Source organism: Amblyomma americanum, chromosome 1, assembly GCF_052857255.1.
Source record: "Amblyomma americanum isolate KBUSLIRL-KWMA chromosome 1, ASM5285725v1, whole genome shotgun sequence".
Classification (NCBI taxonomy): domain Eukaryota; kingdom Metazoa; phylum Arthropoda; class Arachnida; order Ixodida; family Ixodidae; genus Amblyomma; species Amblyomma americanum.
The window spans coordinates 399030586-399046952 of record NC_135497.1 but is presented as its reverse complement, the minus strand read 5'-3'; the positions used below and the strand labels follow the sequence as shown (position 1 = coordinate 399046952).

At 52.3% G+C, this 16367-nt stretch overlaps 1 protein-coding gene across 1 annotated transcript in view; it reads left to right on the top strand.

The window, feature by feature from the left end:
- LOC144102207 (anaphase-promoting complex subunit 10-like) overlaps positions 1 to 15640 on the top strand; it is a 72803-nt gene extending 57163 nt beyond the window's left edge. The window contains exons 2-4 of the mRNA XM_077635522.1: positions 10087 to 10193; positions 10281 to 10443; positions 15267 to 15640. Coding sequence (XP_077491648.1) covers positions 10091 to 10193; positions 10281 to 10443; positions 15267 to 15552 — 552 coding nt within the window. The 5' untranslated portion in view covers positions 10087 to 10090 and the 3' untranslated portion in view covers positions 15553 to 15640. The remainder of the gene's footprint in view (positions 1 to 10086; positions 10194 to 10280; positions 10444 to 15266) is intronic.
- Positions 15641 to 16367: the final 727 nt, after the last annotated feature.

Below are 16367 nucleotides of genomic sequence, written 5' to 3'. Positions count from 1 at the left end.
TTTGCGCCGGAAGCCTCTGCAATTCCACTGCCATACCTCAATTTGTTGCGACGGGGCCATATTGGTGATCCGCTCTTTGCTGTAATGATGTTAAGCTGTTCTCCAATGCGGTCAGCTTCTCCATCACTTGTTTTAACATAGACATTACTTGAGTTTGGAACGGTCTGAATTCCACTGCTAAGGCATCTACCTTAGCCTCTAAGGTTCCTACTCTAACCTCTAGGCTGTCTACCTTGTTCTGAATGCTATCTACTCTTGTAGTGATTGCATTAGGGTCAGCTCTTAATGGAGCGGGCGTAGCCGGCTGCGGTACATCGCCTGCAGAGGCTTCGGACGCTCGTTTGTTTTAGGTATTCTCCGCGGGGGGAGAGGGTCTTTTAACTGCTGTGCGTTTGTCTGATTCCATAGCCTCGCATGCGGCAATGGGTGCTTTAAGAGGGGCTTGCACAGGTGTTTGCTGTGACTGTGCTCTTTGCTCTCTCGAGGCCATGACAAGTCGACGAATCTCCGCCATTTCTTTCTTTAGTCTGGCGTTTTTCTCGTCACGCGCCTTAAACTCTTTGTGGAATTGTTCTATAAGTTCCTTCTCCCGAGCGCTCATCTGTTGGGAGGCCGGATTTGACCAGCTCACCTTTTGTTGGTTCGGCTGCTGCTTCTGCCGCGGTCTGAACTGGTGCTCTTCTCTCCATCAGCCGCCCCACTCAGCGGCGGGAAGGAACTGGATCTATCTCTGCCCTTGTTCCATGTTTGGTTCCTCGCCCGGCTCGAAGATCTGTGCCTGGATCTCGGGTGACGCTCCACGTGATGTTGGGCCGCACCTTCCACGTGATGCTGGGCCGCACCCTCGTTAAGCCTATGTGGTTGTTGTCTCCGGACCACGAGGCGGTGCTTGCAATTCCGGCTCCCGGTGTGGTGTGCCCCATGGCACACGATGCAGTCGGGTTTACATGTGAGTGGCTCCCCATCAGGAGGTGCAGGATGGTTCTCGCCACATCGGTGGTACAGGTTGGCTTTGGGTCTGTAGCAGACGTCGGCTCTATGTCCGACTCTCCTGCAGTTGTAGCAGGTTTCGACTTATTCCCGGTAAGGGTGCACATGGAATACGGATCCCCAATAGTAAATCTGGTTCGGAACTTTGTTCCCTTGGGATGTTATCTGGATCGTTCTTGAACGACCCATCTGACGAGCGTCGAGGATCATGACACCCGGGTTGCGATTAATGAAGCCTTGTCGGACTTCCTCCGGTGAGCTTCCGTCGTAGGCTTGATAAATGACACCTCTGTCTGAGTCGTCTGGCGCTGCTACATACGTCGCCACTTCATAAGTGTGATCTCCAAGCTGAAATGCATTGACTTCGGAGTACATTGCAGCTCACTGGCGTGCCGTGGTGCTTAGAGTGAGCGTGTTGTTATTAGAATTAACACGCATGGTGTCTTCAGTTAGTGCGGCCTGAAGAGGAACCTTGGCTGCCGCGCACATGGCGAGTTCGAGTTGGCGTGGCGCAAAGTCGTTTACGTTCCAGCCTCGCGGACGGCAGACTATTTTGTAGTCGCTCTTTGGGAGTTGCGGTAGCGGCACTCGCCTTTTGATAGCGGGCGGCTTCCGTTTCTTCTTGGCAGGAACGCCGGAGTCATCGTTGGCGGCGTCTTGCTGCAGGCGCCGGGCGCGGTCTTGTAGGCGAAGAACGGTTTCCCATTCTCCGGACGCCAGCTCCGCGGGCGATATGTCATCCCCCTCGACGGGGTAGTTCATAGTTGAGGTCGTGTGAGCGGCCGGCTGGCTCGAACAAGCGAGCGCAGGGCACAGGGCCCTGAGGGCACGGCAGCGTGTAGAGAAGTCCGGGAGGCACACAGAAAAGGGAGTTGACTTGCCAGAACTGCTGTTCGCGGGTACGGGGCAATGCTCCGAAGATTTCCCAAAAACAGCAGCTCAGAGAATGCAGTATTTTCGCCAAAAGTTGGCTGTGAAGCGAGAGCCCATGTAGAATACGTCCACACAGCTCGGTGTCTCGCAGTCCAGGAGGACTGTTCAAAGAAAGCCCATATTTGAATATCCCGCTTCTTCAGTGATCGCGTTTCCAGGACGACTGTACTTGACCTCGCGAACGAAATGACATGCATGGAAAGCCTTGCGCATCGTTCTTTCTTTGTTCGGGCTACGGGCAGCAAACGATGGCGAATCGGTTGTGAAACGGACGGCTTTCGCTTCCCCGAGCGCCGGCATTTTTCGCGCCGCGAGAGGGCCCAATGGCCCCTAGATAGATAATCTAGGGGGCGTTGGAGGGGCAGGTTGGCAACCGATAGGAAGAAAGGGGGAAGTCACACTGCGAAAATTCTGTCAATTTTCAGTCGCTTTACTTCAAGAGTGAACTAACCCCCGTTCGTGCAACCCGACCCAGAAGAAAGGTTTGTCACCCATCGACAGCGGAAGGCTCCTCGTGCAAAGCGTAGTTAGCGTCAACGGCTTGGTAGCGACCAGCGGCGATCGCGCATGCGCTGAGCTGGCTAACTAGTTGAATTGGCGGCAACTGGCACTCAGCCAATCCGCTAAGACAGCGAGCGACGACGAGGCTACTTGAAGGCTGGAAGGCCGCGAACCCTCGCCCCCGTACGGACTGCTGTCGCTGCCTGTGCCGAAAGCCGCACGCTGCGACGCTCGCCTATCATTCCGGCTCAGCGGTGTACCACGCTTTGCAACTGAATGGAGAGATGAGCAGAACTTTTTGCAAGTCTGCTCAGAGTTTAGACGAGCCCGTGTAAACTTCGTAGTTCTTTCGGAGTCGGCGTGAAAATGTTAAATCCTGTACCAGCATCTTGTTTTCGACACTTGTGTAAAGTGCTAGCTTTGTATAACAATTTGTGCAGCCTTTATACCTGCTGTCAGTATAGGACACAAACTTGGAGGCTAATGAAAAGACGAAATTAAGTTGAGGGCAGCGTAGCAAACTATGGAAGGAAAAATGATGCGAGTAATGTTAGACAGGAAAACAGCACCGTGGGTCAGGGAACAAACTGTAGTTAGTGATACCCTAGTCGAAATCAAAAAGAAAAAAATGGCATGGGCAGGCTATGTGTTGCGAGGGCAAGGTGAACGGTGGTCCTTCAGGTGACGGAGTGGAATCCAAGAGAGGGCAAGCGTGGCAGCGCGCCGCGGAGTGCGAGGTGGAGGGATGAGGTAAGGCAGTCTTCGAGGTAGGGTGACCGCAGCTGGCACGGAAGATGCCCAATGGAAGGCTAAGAGAGAGACCCTGCAGTGGACGTAGTTAAGTTGATGATGATGATGGTGAAAGAAATTTTGACATTGTCATTTTTTTAACGCAAAGCGTTTGTGCCAGCGCGTTTATCCCGAGACTTAATACCTCGCGGACAAGTTAAATCTTAGCAGTATGAACAAATTTAATTCGCGCTTGAAACAAGAATATTTAAGAAGTCTTTAAAAAAACATTCTTGCTATCGCTTTCAAACCTTATTTGTCACTCCAGAACAAACTTTACACCTGCTTTGATTTTTGACTAATATGGCAGTTTCACCAAAATGTGTTTACGAGCGTTCACTGTTCGCTGCGGCAGTCAGTGCTGCAAGGCTGAAAGGCGAGCGACCAAAAAGAATTGTCTTGGGGGCGTGACGCGATGAGAGTAGTTTGCACACGCGAAATGGTTAGGTTCTGGTGAACTTCTGAATGTGGCGAGCAAGCAAACTGAATGTTTTCTTTTTCTGAGACACTGGATGTTATGTGCTGCTTTTGCATGGCTACGCGATTATGAGTCATCATGCCTCAGAGGTATAAGGTATATTCGTTCAAGTGTGTTTGTTGTGCTTTGAATCTGCTAAAATATCAGAATCCAATTTTTCGACGTGAATAGACGTTCACACGCTGTGGCTGTAGTCGGATACAAATTAAGTCTGCACTGACCACCGCGCAGAATTTCTCCATGAGGAAAGGTAGTTCGCTGTTAAAGCCCTGTTTGTCAACTGAACAGAAGGCTAACCACAAGACGAAATTTTAAGCTAAAGAATTTTGATGTCTGTGGTTTGTTTGGTAGAGTAAAGCATTAAAAACACTGTTTTACTTTAATGTTGTCAGCGGAGTAATACAGGACGCCGCGAACAGTGGCCCAATATTGCCAGCTGCTGCTTTTCAACTTGTATCCTGCTTGGAATGGATACGTCGTGCGACTGTGCGCAAAGAGGCGATCGACTGCTTTCAGTGAAATTCGGACTAATTCGCAGAAGTCACAGCGTTTATAAATTCCGAATAAATTGTGTGGTTGTAGTACTATTTTTGGTAATGGTAGAAAAATAAATCGGTTGCGCTGAAGGATATGTGTTGCGCATGGATTTTTTTAAGAAGTTCTGTTCTAAAATAAATTCTGTGCCCGGAAGAGCCGAGAATTACCTTGTTATGCAATCCCTTACCCGCCTGAATATTGCAACCGACGAACGGTTGACGAACGCAGGGCTGGTTTACTTATACGCGCAAGACGCTGTTAGAACGCGCAAGGCAGCAGGCAGCTCGAGAGATGAAGACGAGGAAACATCTAGCCACGAGATGGCTCAAGGCTTGCCAACTTCCAGGTAATACAGTTTAGCCGCGATACGGTGCCACTATAGAAGTTGGTAGTGTGGCATTAGTCCCCCTCTCTGAAAGACACCGACTCGGTGCGGCAGAAGTGGGAGGCAGGACAAGGGTAGTCGCATGTGTCTGGCGTACTGTGTAGACACGCGCGAGGGTCTAGCCGGCGTGAACGTCGGAGGTCGGCCGTCTAGAAGAGCCAACGGTTCCCTGGGGAAGAACTTCGTAGGTGACTTCACTGAGCTGGCGGAGCACCTCGTAGGGGCCAAAGTATCGGCGTAGAAGCTTCTCAGAGCGCCCTGGCATGCGGATTGGGCGACACACCCAGACTTGTTCGCCGGGCTGGTAACGCACATTTGGGTGGTGGAGGTTATAACGCCGAGCGTCGAGAACTTGTTGGTGCAGGATGCGCTCTCGAGCGAGTTGGCGGGCGGCCTCAGCGTAACGAACGAATTGGGCAGCACCCGTAACAGAGGAGGTAGTGCTACTTGGAAGCAGCACTGCATCCAGCATGGTTGTGGCTTCGTGACCATGTCCTAAACGAAATGGAGTGAAGCGTGTCGTTTCCTGGACTGCAGTATTATAGGCAAATGTGTCGTAAGGAAGTATGGCATCCCAATTACGGTGGTCCGCGTCGACATACATGGAAATCATGTCGGCGATCGCCGTGTTGAGCCGTTCGTTTCAGGGTGGTAAGCGGTTGTTTTGCGGTGACTGGTGCCGCTCAGGCGCATAACCTCCTGCATAAGGGCCGAGGTGAACGCTGTTCCCCTGTCAGTTAAAACGATGGTGGGTGCACGGTGACGAAACACAATGTTTTGGATAAAAAAGTTTGCAATTTCGTCAGCGGTACCATGAGGAAGAGATTTAATCTCACAGTATCGGCTGAGGTAGTCAGTGGCGACCACAATGTAGCGGTTACCAAGCGCGGACTCCGAAAATGGGCTGAGTAAGTCTATGCCGACTTGTTGGAAGGGGACCTGAGGCGTATCAATAGGCTGCAGTGGGCCGGCTGGCTTAGTCGGCGGCGTCTTGTGACGCTGGCACTCGCGGCAAGTTCTTACGTACTGCTTCACAACTGTAGAAACCCTGGGCCAGTAGTACTTTTGCCGTATTCGTGCCAAAGTTCGACAAAAACCCAGGTGACCAGAACATAGATCATCATGGCACGCCTGCAGGACTTCGTCGCGAAGAGCCGTAGGCACGACGAGTAGATAAACAGCTTCCGTCGGGCTGTAGTTTTTCATATACAGGATGCCGTCACGTAAACAGAACGACGATAGTCCGCGTGAGAAGATTCGTGGGGGAGACTGAGCGCTTCCTTCCAGATACTCAATGAGGGGCCGTAGTTCACTGTCGTCTCTTTGGTATTGAATCAAAACGGACGTGGAGATGGCGCCAAGAAAAACTGAATCGTCGTCGGGGTCAGCTGGGGGGTTCTCGATAGGAGCACGAGACAGTCGACATCACTGTGCTTCCTACCAGGCTTATAGACGATGGTGGCATCGTATTCCTGAAGTCGAAGGCTCCAGCGTGCAAGCCGTCCCGAGTGATCTTTGAGGTTTGGCAGCCAACAAAGCAAGTGGTGGTCACTGACGACCCTGAAAGGGCGGCCATATATGTACGGGCTAAATTTCGTCACTCCCACACAATGGCCAGGCACTCATTTTTGGTGGTGGAATAGTTTGCCTCAGATCATGACAAGGTGCGGTTCGCGTATGCGATTGCGTGTTCGAGACCATCCTGCCACTGCACAATTCCCACACCGAGGTCGATGTTGCTGGCGTCTTTGTGCAGTTCAGTGGCGGCTGACTCGTCGAAGTGTCCAAGGATGGGCATAATTTGGAGATGAATTGGGAGATCTTCCAAGGCCTTCTGTTGCGCCAGGACCCAGATGAACGGTTCGGAATCTTTCGTGAGGCGGGTGAGGGGCTCAGCGATCTGGGAGAAATTCGGCACAAAACGCCGATAATAGACGCAGAGACCCAGAAAGCGGCGCACGCTTCGCTTATCGGTGGGCACAGGAAAAGCAGCCACGGCGGCTGTCTTATCGGGGTCGGGACTAACCCCTTTAGCACTCACGATGTGGCCCAGAAACTTCACTCTTCGAAAGCGACTTTTCGGGCTTCAGGGAGAGACAGGCTGACCAAATTGCTTCGAACACAGTTTCAGGCGTCTCAGGTGCTCTTGGAACGAATCGGAGATGACAACGTCATCCAAGTACACGATACAGGACTGCTATTTCAGATCGGCAAGAACGGTGGCCATCATCCGCTGGAAGGTTGCAGGAGCCGAGTACAGGCCGAAAGGGACCACCCGGAATTCGTACAGACCGTCCGGTGTATTAAAGGCGATCTTTTCCCGGTCGCGTTCGTCCACCTTGTCAATAGCCGCTGCGTAAATCTAGCGATGAGAAGTACTTGGCAAGGCGCAGCCGATCCAGGGAGTCATCAATGCGCGGCAGAGGATAAACAGCCTTTTTGTGACTTTTTAAACGTCGGTAATCAACGCAGAACCGTAGGGTTCCATCTTTCTTTGCTGCTAGAGGAACAGGCGACGCCCATGGGCTCGTCGACGGCTGTATCATGTCGTCCTGGAGCATTTCTAGAACTTGACGGCGAATGGAATCATGCTGCTTCGAATAGATCTGGTAAGGCGGCTGACATAACGGCCGCTGGTTGGCGTCGACTGTAATTCGGTGCTTTGTGAGCGGTGTCCGCCTACCTTAGAGTTCGAGGCAAAGCAGTCACATAAAGACTGAATAACGCTTTCGAGGCAGCGTTTCTGCTTATATGGGAGGTTCGGGCTCACGTCAGTTTTTATGGGAGTGGTCGGTGCCTCCACTAATGCCGAGGCTTCGGACAAAGCGTGCTGTCCCACGAATTCGCTGAGTTCTTCGAAATACGCAATAACTGTTCTGCCAGGCAAACACTGAAGTTCACGGCCAAAATTGGTCACCAAGGCCATTGTTCAGCTCAACAATTCCGCGAGCAACGCAGACTTACCGACCAAGGAGCAGCGACGTGTTGGTTTCAGCGGTGCCACGAGTTCCGGTGGTGTCGTAATCTACGGTAACAAACTTGCTAGCTCTTGACGGGATCAATACGTGGTCGTCAAAGACGCCTAACTTAGTCCAGCGTTGCTCGGAATCGCCGTCAAAAGGGGGTTGAGTGGAAAATGACACGACCCGCTCCTTAAAGTTGATGACAGCACGGTACTCACGAAGGAAATCAAACCGAGTATCCGGTCTTTGGAGCACTCGGGCAGCAAAGCAAAGCAACTAGGGAAAGTAGCACCGCGGATCTGTATTCGTGACGTGCAGACGCCAATTGGCGTAACCACATCGCCGCCGGCGGTGCGAATCTGTGGTCAGACCAAGGGGTCAGAACCTTCCTGAGGGCCGTAGCTAACCGACTGCTCATTACAGAAAAATCAGTGCCAATATCCACAGGTGCGGTCACATCGCGATTATCAGCGATTACTGATATTTCGGCAGACACCAGTCGGTAAGAGCACGTCGTTGTCTTTGAGGTCGTCGGGTGAGGTCGTCGTCGATCGGATCGTAGCGGCGGATCGTCGAGGCTCTTGACTTGATCCAATAGCGGCGGCACTACCCCCGGGGGACGCCGTCTTCAGTTTTTCCGATGTGGGGACGCGCCTCTGAACTGGCTAGAGGAAGACGAGCGGCTTGGCGAAGAAAACCGCCTTGAGGATGGCGAGCGGGACTGGCGTCGCTGCGAGGTCGTTGGCTGCACGTTATCGGACAGATACTGCTCGATGTCCCGCGGCCGTTCTCCGTAGCGTGGTCCAGGTGCGTCAGGTGAAAAACCCCTTAAGCCCATTCTGCGGTAGGGGCAGTGGCGGAGGATGTGGCTGGGCTCCCCGCAGTTGTAGAAGGGGCCTATTGTTTGGCGTACGCTAAAAGCGCGCTTTGCTCATGGTGGACCTGGGCTCCTGCGATACGATTGGTACAGCTGCAGTTCGGTACCGTAGTGAAGGCACAGGAGTGATGGGGGTACGGCTTGTCTCACTGGCCCAGGACGGCTTTGTAGTGCTTGACTGTATGTCATCACATAGGGCGTCGGCTGCGGAGCTCGTGGCGACTGAACAGCTCGCCGGTCTTCATCTCGGACCACGCCCGGTATGGCAGCGACGCTGGCCTGTGGAGCTTCGAAACGAAGTTTCTCGAGTTCTACGCGCACCAGGCTCCTCACGAGCTCTCGAAGCTCCTCAGTGGGTAGCGACGGGGGCGTACTTTTGTGAGCGGCTGCTACACTAGCCTGACGGCCGTAGTGTGCGCCCCGTTCTTGCAGAGAACGCGCCATGCTTGTTGCTTCTTTGGCAATGTCGGCCACCGCTCTTGGCGGGTCACGTACCAGTCCGGCAAACAATTGCTCTTTTACGCCCACAGCGCATTAAGTGGCGTAGCTTCTTGGCCTCGGGCATAGCAGGGTCGGCGCGATTGAAGAGACGCGTCATGTCCTCGATAAACATGGCGACGCTCTCGTTCGGCTGCTGCGACCTCGATTGCAAGGCGATTTCAGCCTTCTCCTTTCGTTCGCTGGTGTTGAGCGTGGCCAAAAGCTTTCGGCGAAAGTTCTCCCAGTTAGTGAAGGAAGCTTCGTGGTTCTCATACCACATCTTGGACGAGTCTTGTAGTGCTAAGTACACGTTTTCTAATTTGCGCTCGCGGTCCCAATCGTTGAAGCCCGCCACATGGTCAAAGCTGGCCAACCAGTTTTCGACATCCTCAAACCTCTGACCGTGGAATGATGGGGGCGGCCGAGGCATGTGAAGGACAAACGGCGGGGCATTCCTGGAATACTGACTTGTCTGGCTAGCCGTAGCGGATATCATGGCCCTTACTGATCTTATGTGCTGGCCTAACTCTGGTCGTAGGCCTTGCAGGTGGCGGCTCGCCTTGTGGACTGGTGTTGTAGCCACGCGTTGAGAACTGACGTCAAGAGTGTCCTCGAGGTCACCGTACATGGACCGTTATGCAGATGCTCCGCCAAATATGTCACCGACGAAAAGTTGACGTACGCAGGGCTGGTTTACTTATACGCGCAAGACGCTGTTGGAACGCGCAAGGCAGCAGGCAGCTCGAGAGATGAAGACGAGGAAACATCTAGCCTCGAGATGGCTCAAGGCTTGCCAACTGCCAGGTAACACAGTTTAGACGCGATACGGTGCCACTATAGGGGTTAGTAGTGTGGCAATATTGCCTGCCTGCGGACAGTCCACGTTGCCGTTTTGCGCGCTGTTGTTGTGCGTGGTTTGAGTTGTCTGTCATGACTTTTCCCACTGCGGCCGCGAGTAATCCATTTGCGTCTGTTCACTGTAACGGTAACCGCTCTGCAAGCAAGACCTTCCCACCTGCATGTCAAGTGAATCTGCTCATCCGTGTAATCCTGACTATAGTGCCGGCATTTAGGGCGGGCGCTAGGGAGACTAGGAACTTGCTCCTAGATAACCTTACCTCTTTCCTTCCTCCTCTCTCTCTCGTCTTATTAGGACCATGAACGCTTCCTCTGCTCAAGACCTCTCGACTTTGGAGAGGCAGGGTGATGTCCGCGAGGTGGGAGCCGAGGCTGTGTGGTCGCTGTCTTCCTGCAAGCCCGGTAAGCTATGAGGCTCCTCCCGACCGTCACGAACGGCGAATCCTGACTGGGCGTTCTGAGGCATCTTGTCAACGCGCGTTTTTGCAGGATTTGGCGTCGATCAGCTGCGAGACAACTGCCTGAATACGTACTGGCGATCGGATGGGCTTCTACCGCACGAAGTCAATGTTCAGTTTCACCGCAAAACGGCAATACAGGCGGTCTGTATCTACGTCGATTACGAACGCGACGAGAGCTACGCACCTAAAAGGTACTTGATTTTCCCCCTCTCATCGACATTTCGTGCAGTTCCACAGAGCGCAGAAAAGACCGTCGCGGTGGCTCAGTGGATATATGGCACAAGGCTGCTGACCCGAAAGGCGCGGGTTCGATACCTGCAGCGGCGGTAGCATTTCTGGGGAGGCAAAATGTTAGAGATCCCTGTACTGTGCAGTGTTAGTGCACGGTAAAGATCATCAGGTGGTACAAATTTCCGAAGCCTTTCACTACAGCGTCCCTCATAGTCTGAGTCGCTTAGAGACGTTAAACCCGCGTAAACTATGAATCAGAAATTTTTTCGAAACCACGTGAGCTTCGAGATGGGCTTTTTAGTGTCGAGCGCACGTATGCCGTGTCTATTTTGTGCCCGCAAAGGTTCTCGTCCAGGAGGCCGGGTGCGGGTTTCTGTGTCATTTACTTGGAGTCCAAATGCGATGCCGCTCTGAATCATCACGATGCGTCGTTTCACTAACAAACGTTTAGTGAACGTCAGCGCCTCATCGGAATGCCGTTTTCCTTTCGTATTTCTGCGCCTCTGCGTTGCGTGCCATATCTTTGCCCCTGGAATCGTATCCAGTGGAGAAAAGGCGTCATGTGCGAATTGTCAGGCTAGCACCTGCAGGCACAAACCGATGCGCCACGAAGAGCTGTGCTGTTCGGTTAACGCGCGTGTCGCCCGGAAACTTTCGACTCCGTCTGCAAGCGCGCTGTAGCACGTTCCAAGTCACAGCTACTGCATTCTTCCGCATCCCACAATGTCTGTCAGCATAGCTTTCACCAGGAAACTGCTGGGGGTCTTGCGCCCGCATCCAGCCTGCGTGAAGATGCCCGGCGCTACGTGCGGTGACCGAGCTGTGTGTACCTGCTGCCATGGGTGTCAACTGACGTTAAAATGAGGAGTTTTTAGCGGGATACTTAGATACGCGAGCATGCGTACCACTGTACAAGAGATGAGCGTGAGACTGTGTCTGGAAAAGAAAAAAATGGTTACCGCTGTGGTTGGCGTAAGATTTAAACATGTAACGTATCCTAATGTCTGCTGTCCCCCCCCCCCTTTTTTTCTTTTTTTTCCACCGCGGCGGCTCAGTCGCTTTGACGTTCGGCTGCTTATATCAAGGTCGCGCTATGGAATCCGGCGGCCGCATTTTGCTCGAGCCCGAATGGAAATCCAGCAGTGCGCTGTTCATGTCACTCCATGTTGAAGAAGCCAGGGAGTAGGAATTGTTCGGTAGCCCTCCACTATGGCGTCTCACGAAGGCCACGTGCAGCGGCGGGACGTGAGACACCACATACTGCGCCATTGTTGAGGCAATTTAGTCGCGCAGTCGTATCCTGTCTCCTCGTGACCACATGGTCACGAAGCATGCTCAGCTAGGCTCGTGTTTTTTCCTTCCCTCACTCGGTAAATCTATCGCATCGTCTGTTTTTCCAGTCTCTGCTTGGCTTCCACCTTTCCCATGATCAACGCCTTTCTCTAATTAATCCTGCCCTCTCATTATGAGGCGAATGTGCTGATGCTTTTTCTCGAGCGAGAATGCTACCAATACTGAGAGACATTATATTTTAGATCTCTTTGCCGAGTATAGGAGAATTCAGTTTCAACTGTACGTCCAACCACTCGAAAATAATGCGGCCAATTTGGTTGCCACCTCATATAACCATTACCGAAAATCGTCGCAATGTTTCGTCACCATCGGCACGAAACAAGCATTTCTGTAGCAGATTGAAACATCAAATGTTACCACTTCGGCTGCCTCATCGGCGTCAAAGAATCACCGTGTCTGATGTTATGTATACAAAAATAAAAACCACATGCTTGATTTGCCTCGCAGGGCTCCAAGTACATAATAGAAAAAGGAACCTCTGTAGTTACCTAAAAGCACGCTTCTTTTTCGCGTTGTTTTCCGGCTTCAGCCTAGATTGAGCAGTTCAAGAGCCGGGCCAAGTAGGTCACGTTCTTTGCTTTGGCAATGGAAGGCTCTGCTGGTTCTGAGACCGGTCCAATAAATAAATTATGACAGAGCAGTGCTCTACAAAACACACATCCGGGCACAAAAAAAAACTACGCGTCCACTGCAGTGCTCGAGATCCAACATTACTCTAGCTATTGCTGAGAAGCGGCCGGTCATTGTTTCAGCAGCAAGCATTGGAACTCTGCGTACATGAGCTCGAGCCGCGTAGGAGGCGTGGCAAGAGGCATTTACGTTTCTAGCAGTGGCAATGCGAAATTCTATCTAAGGATCTGACAACCCGTAGCGGCTCATTGCACCAGCGAAGAGCCTGCGCTCATGCCAACAGTGAACTAGTAAGGCAAACAGCAACGAAATATATCCGTTCCCATGCCATCAGAATCCCCTGCTTCGGGCGTCCAAAGACTCTGCCTTCGCGAAACACACAGCGGACACCGTCGACGCGAAACACAAGCTGCAAACTTCGAAGTCGAGTATATTCCCCACTCGCATCCACTCGCCACTCACGTCCACTCCCGTCCACTCACATCAACTCGCAGCCACTCATGTGCACTCACTACCCATCTCCCCTCACACTCACTTCCACTCATGGCCACTCCCACTAATATCCATTCATTTGCACTCAGACTCATCTCCACTTACGTCCAGTCACATCCGCTCACTCGCACTCACGTCCACCCACACACACGACCAGCCACTCACACCCGCAGACGTTAGTACGAGTGAGGTGGTATGAGTCCACTCATTAGTGGGTGTGACTACCTAAGCTCCTGGGAATTTACAGCGCTGAGACGAGGGACAAAGAAAGAAGAAGACAACAAGACCGGCGCTGTTATTCAGGGCTGTTATTCGCAGTAGTATGTACCAACTCGCTCAACTCTCCGTTTTATTGAAGTCTACCTAAGCTTACCACAGCACAGCGCCGCTGTTCTTTACTGCGGCCGTACTGCGCTGTCTAAGCAAAGCACCAAAGCAGCACAGCGCACGGTAAACCGACTCTGGCAGGAAATTTACGCGCTAAGCAACAAAGTTTATCAATGCCTGTCTTTTTATTGGAAAATGCGACTGCATTACATGAAAGTGAAAAGCATTGACTGACATCCGTCTTCAACAGCCTGAAAGATAGTACCAGAATTATCACCATCCCTCGTGGCGAAGTGACAACTGTTGTATTCATTCGCGTGCACAGGTCTCTCTATAAGGGGGGGGGGGGGGGCGCGAAGTGCATATTGTAACGCCTTTTCTTGATTTCTGGGTAGAAGAGATCAACATGGGGCAAATTTTCCGCCCCCATTATAGGACGGCCAATGCCTCCCTTGCTGCGCTCATTTGTGCCCGCCTAGCTGTGTTGCGACGGATAACGGCCCTAAATGGCGTGAGCAAAACTATCAAGTTTATTGTCACCGCTCGTTTACAACCTCGTGTACCAGCTACATCCCATATTGTGCGCAAGTCAATGGCAAAAGTAGAAAATTCGCTTTCAACGTGTAACTTGGCTTTATACCAAGCTTTGTCCTACCTGTGCTTACGTAGGTTCCCTATTATTTCACAGTCCTCGCTTAAAGAACAAATACATCGTAACAAATGCCTCACGTCCTGAAAGCACATTCTCTGCCACGTGTTGCCTCTATCGTCGCTTAGCAGACGCGGGCGCCAACAGCGACAGGGATTGTTCGTGCATTTGAGAAGAGCTTAGCGGACAACGTTCGTGCTGACGTGAGCTCTCTGCGCACGCGCCTATTCTGGTTGCTTCTGCCGGCCCGCGCCGCGATAAGGCGTTGATGTATCACCCGGTCTACGGTCCCACGATACTCCAAGATAATTGGTCGGTTGCACGTAACTGTCACAATGTTACTATAGAGCCCTATTGTCTGTCGCACACGTCGCACACAAGATTAAATTCATTGGCTACAAAACACTCGCATTCGCAGCTTTTTGGAGCTGCCGCCGTCTCGCTAATACAGTCATTGCGTCACCTGTTCTTGCCGCCGGATGCGCCTTCGGGATCGGTTCGGGGCGCGGCCTGTGCAGATTGCCAGTCTTGCTGGCGCTCTTGTTCGGACTGCGTCGCTCGTTCAACATGTTATACGGCGCACAATTGCCCTCGCGTGCTGCAGGGTTTTTGTAGCTAGGCGGCTGTTACGTTAAACATGATGATTGCGTGCTGTTTAAGCTTTCCATTATGTTCCGTTCGAGTAACACCTCCACGAGCGCTGAGCGTCGCACCTTATATTGGGTGCATGCAACCCACGGCACACGCAGCGCCTCGGCACGTTTGTTTCTTACAGCCGATTATGTTCTTTAGGCATGGCGCCTTCAGGTGGAATTATTCGTTTTATTTTATTCAAACCTCACTACGCACTTCATTCTCGGTTCTCTTGCTCGGCAGAACACGCAAGGAAACATGAACACAATGCATAGAGCAACGCACTGCACCCCGTGATGAGAATTTTTCTCCCACGCCGCAGAATATGCTCCGGTATGGTGATGCCCCTCTTGTCTCCACTGCTCACGTCACAGGGCCATCAATCTTCATTTCGCCCTCTCGCACTCCTACGTAGGTGTTATGCCCAAGAGTGCAGTGCGGTTCACGTGGTCGCTGCGTGATATCCACACACAGGCCACTCCTTTCGCCCCATCACCCACCCTCATGACACTCCTCCGCAACTGCGCAGAATGCTCCACATTCGAACCACGAACGGATGGCTTAGGCTAAACATGCTGCCTTAATCAGCTAACGCCGGTCAAATTCAGTATGCGTCCCACATTGCTGATTCATGTAGCCCCATGAACGAAAGTGCCCGCATGGTACAGTGTTAACATTTGGTCTGACCTTTGCTTTCAGAATTGCCGTGAAAGTGGGAAGCACTTTCCACGACCTGCGGGTGGTCAATACTGTTGACCTGAATGAGCCAACGGGATGGGTGCACATTGCAACTCAAGACTCGGCAGGCCGCCCTGTCCGCGCCTTCCATGTGCAGATTGCAGTGTTGACCAACCACAAGGATGGCCTGGACACCCGCCTGCGGCAGATCAAGTTGTACTCTCCTGTTAAGCGAGCCAGCTTCGGCGTCTTGCCCGGTGTCAACTTTACGAGTGCGGAATGCATTGCCTTCAGCACCATCCGCTGAGAGATCAGCATTAAAGCATTCTCTACCGCATGCACAAGATACCTTGATGACTTTTTGTACTGATTTAAGCTGCTTAAAGTGATTCGTTTCTGCACCAGTGTCGTGTTTTGATACCTTATCTTCAAAATTCGGCTATTCTTATCTCTACTCTTCCTCAAGGTCAAGCATAATTGACTGCACGGAAGAACCTAAAGCAGCTGTTACGTCGTTACTAATCGCACAAATCTCCGCTGGGGGGCGTCTGCAGCTTGCGGGCGTTGGTGAGTGGCGGCACCACAGGTTCCCGAGCATCCGCAGGGACATCCCCGCAGGGGGATGATGGTGAACAGTGCATCACCACGGACCCGAGCACCCACGCTTTGCCGTGCGTGGCATCGCCATGTCCGGAGAAAAGGCGATCCTGGTGGTTGAGCCGATGCTGAGCGTTTGGACCTTTAAGGCCCCTCGGCAGAAGCAACACACCACTTTGGCCCCAGCTTCCTGTAGACGGCACCCCCGGCTTGACCCGACCGGGGGAAATCGGCAGTCGCCTTTTGCTGTCCTCCCCTCCATCTTTCACTTTCCTGTCATCTTTCTTAGAACTTTCCTGCCTCCTTCTCCCTTCTCGGTTTTTTCACTTTTCATAGGCGGCGAGGGTTAACCTTGAGTGGCCAACCACCCTGAGTTGCGTCATATTTGGTTCTAGTAGTGGTGTACAGCTGGCGTGGGCAGGACTTGTTTTAAAGTTCCTGTCTCGTCCTCTTGTTGGGCTTCATGGTGGGTGGCTGGCACCATGGCCGAATAACAAAATTTTTATGGCTTCCTCACTGCTTACT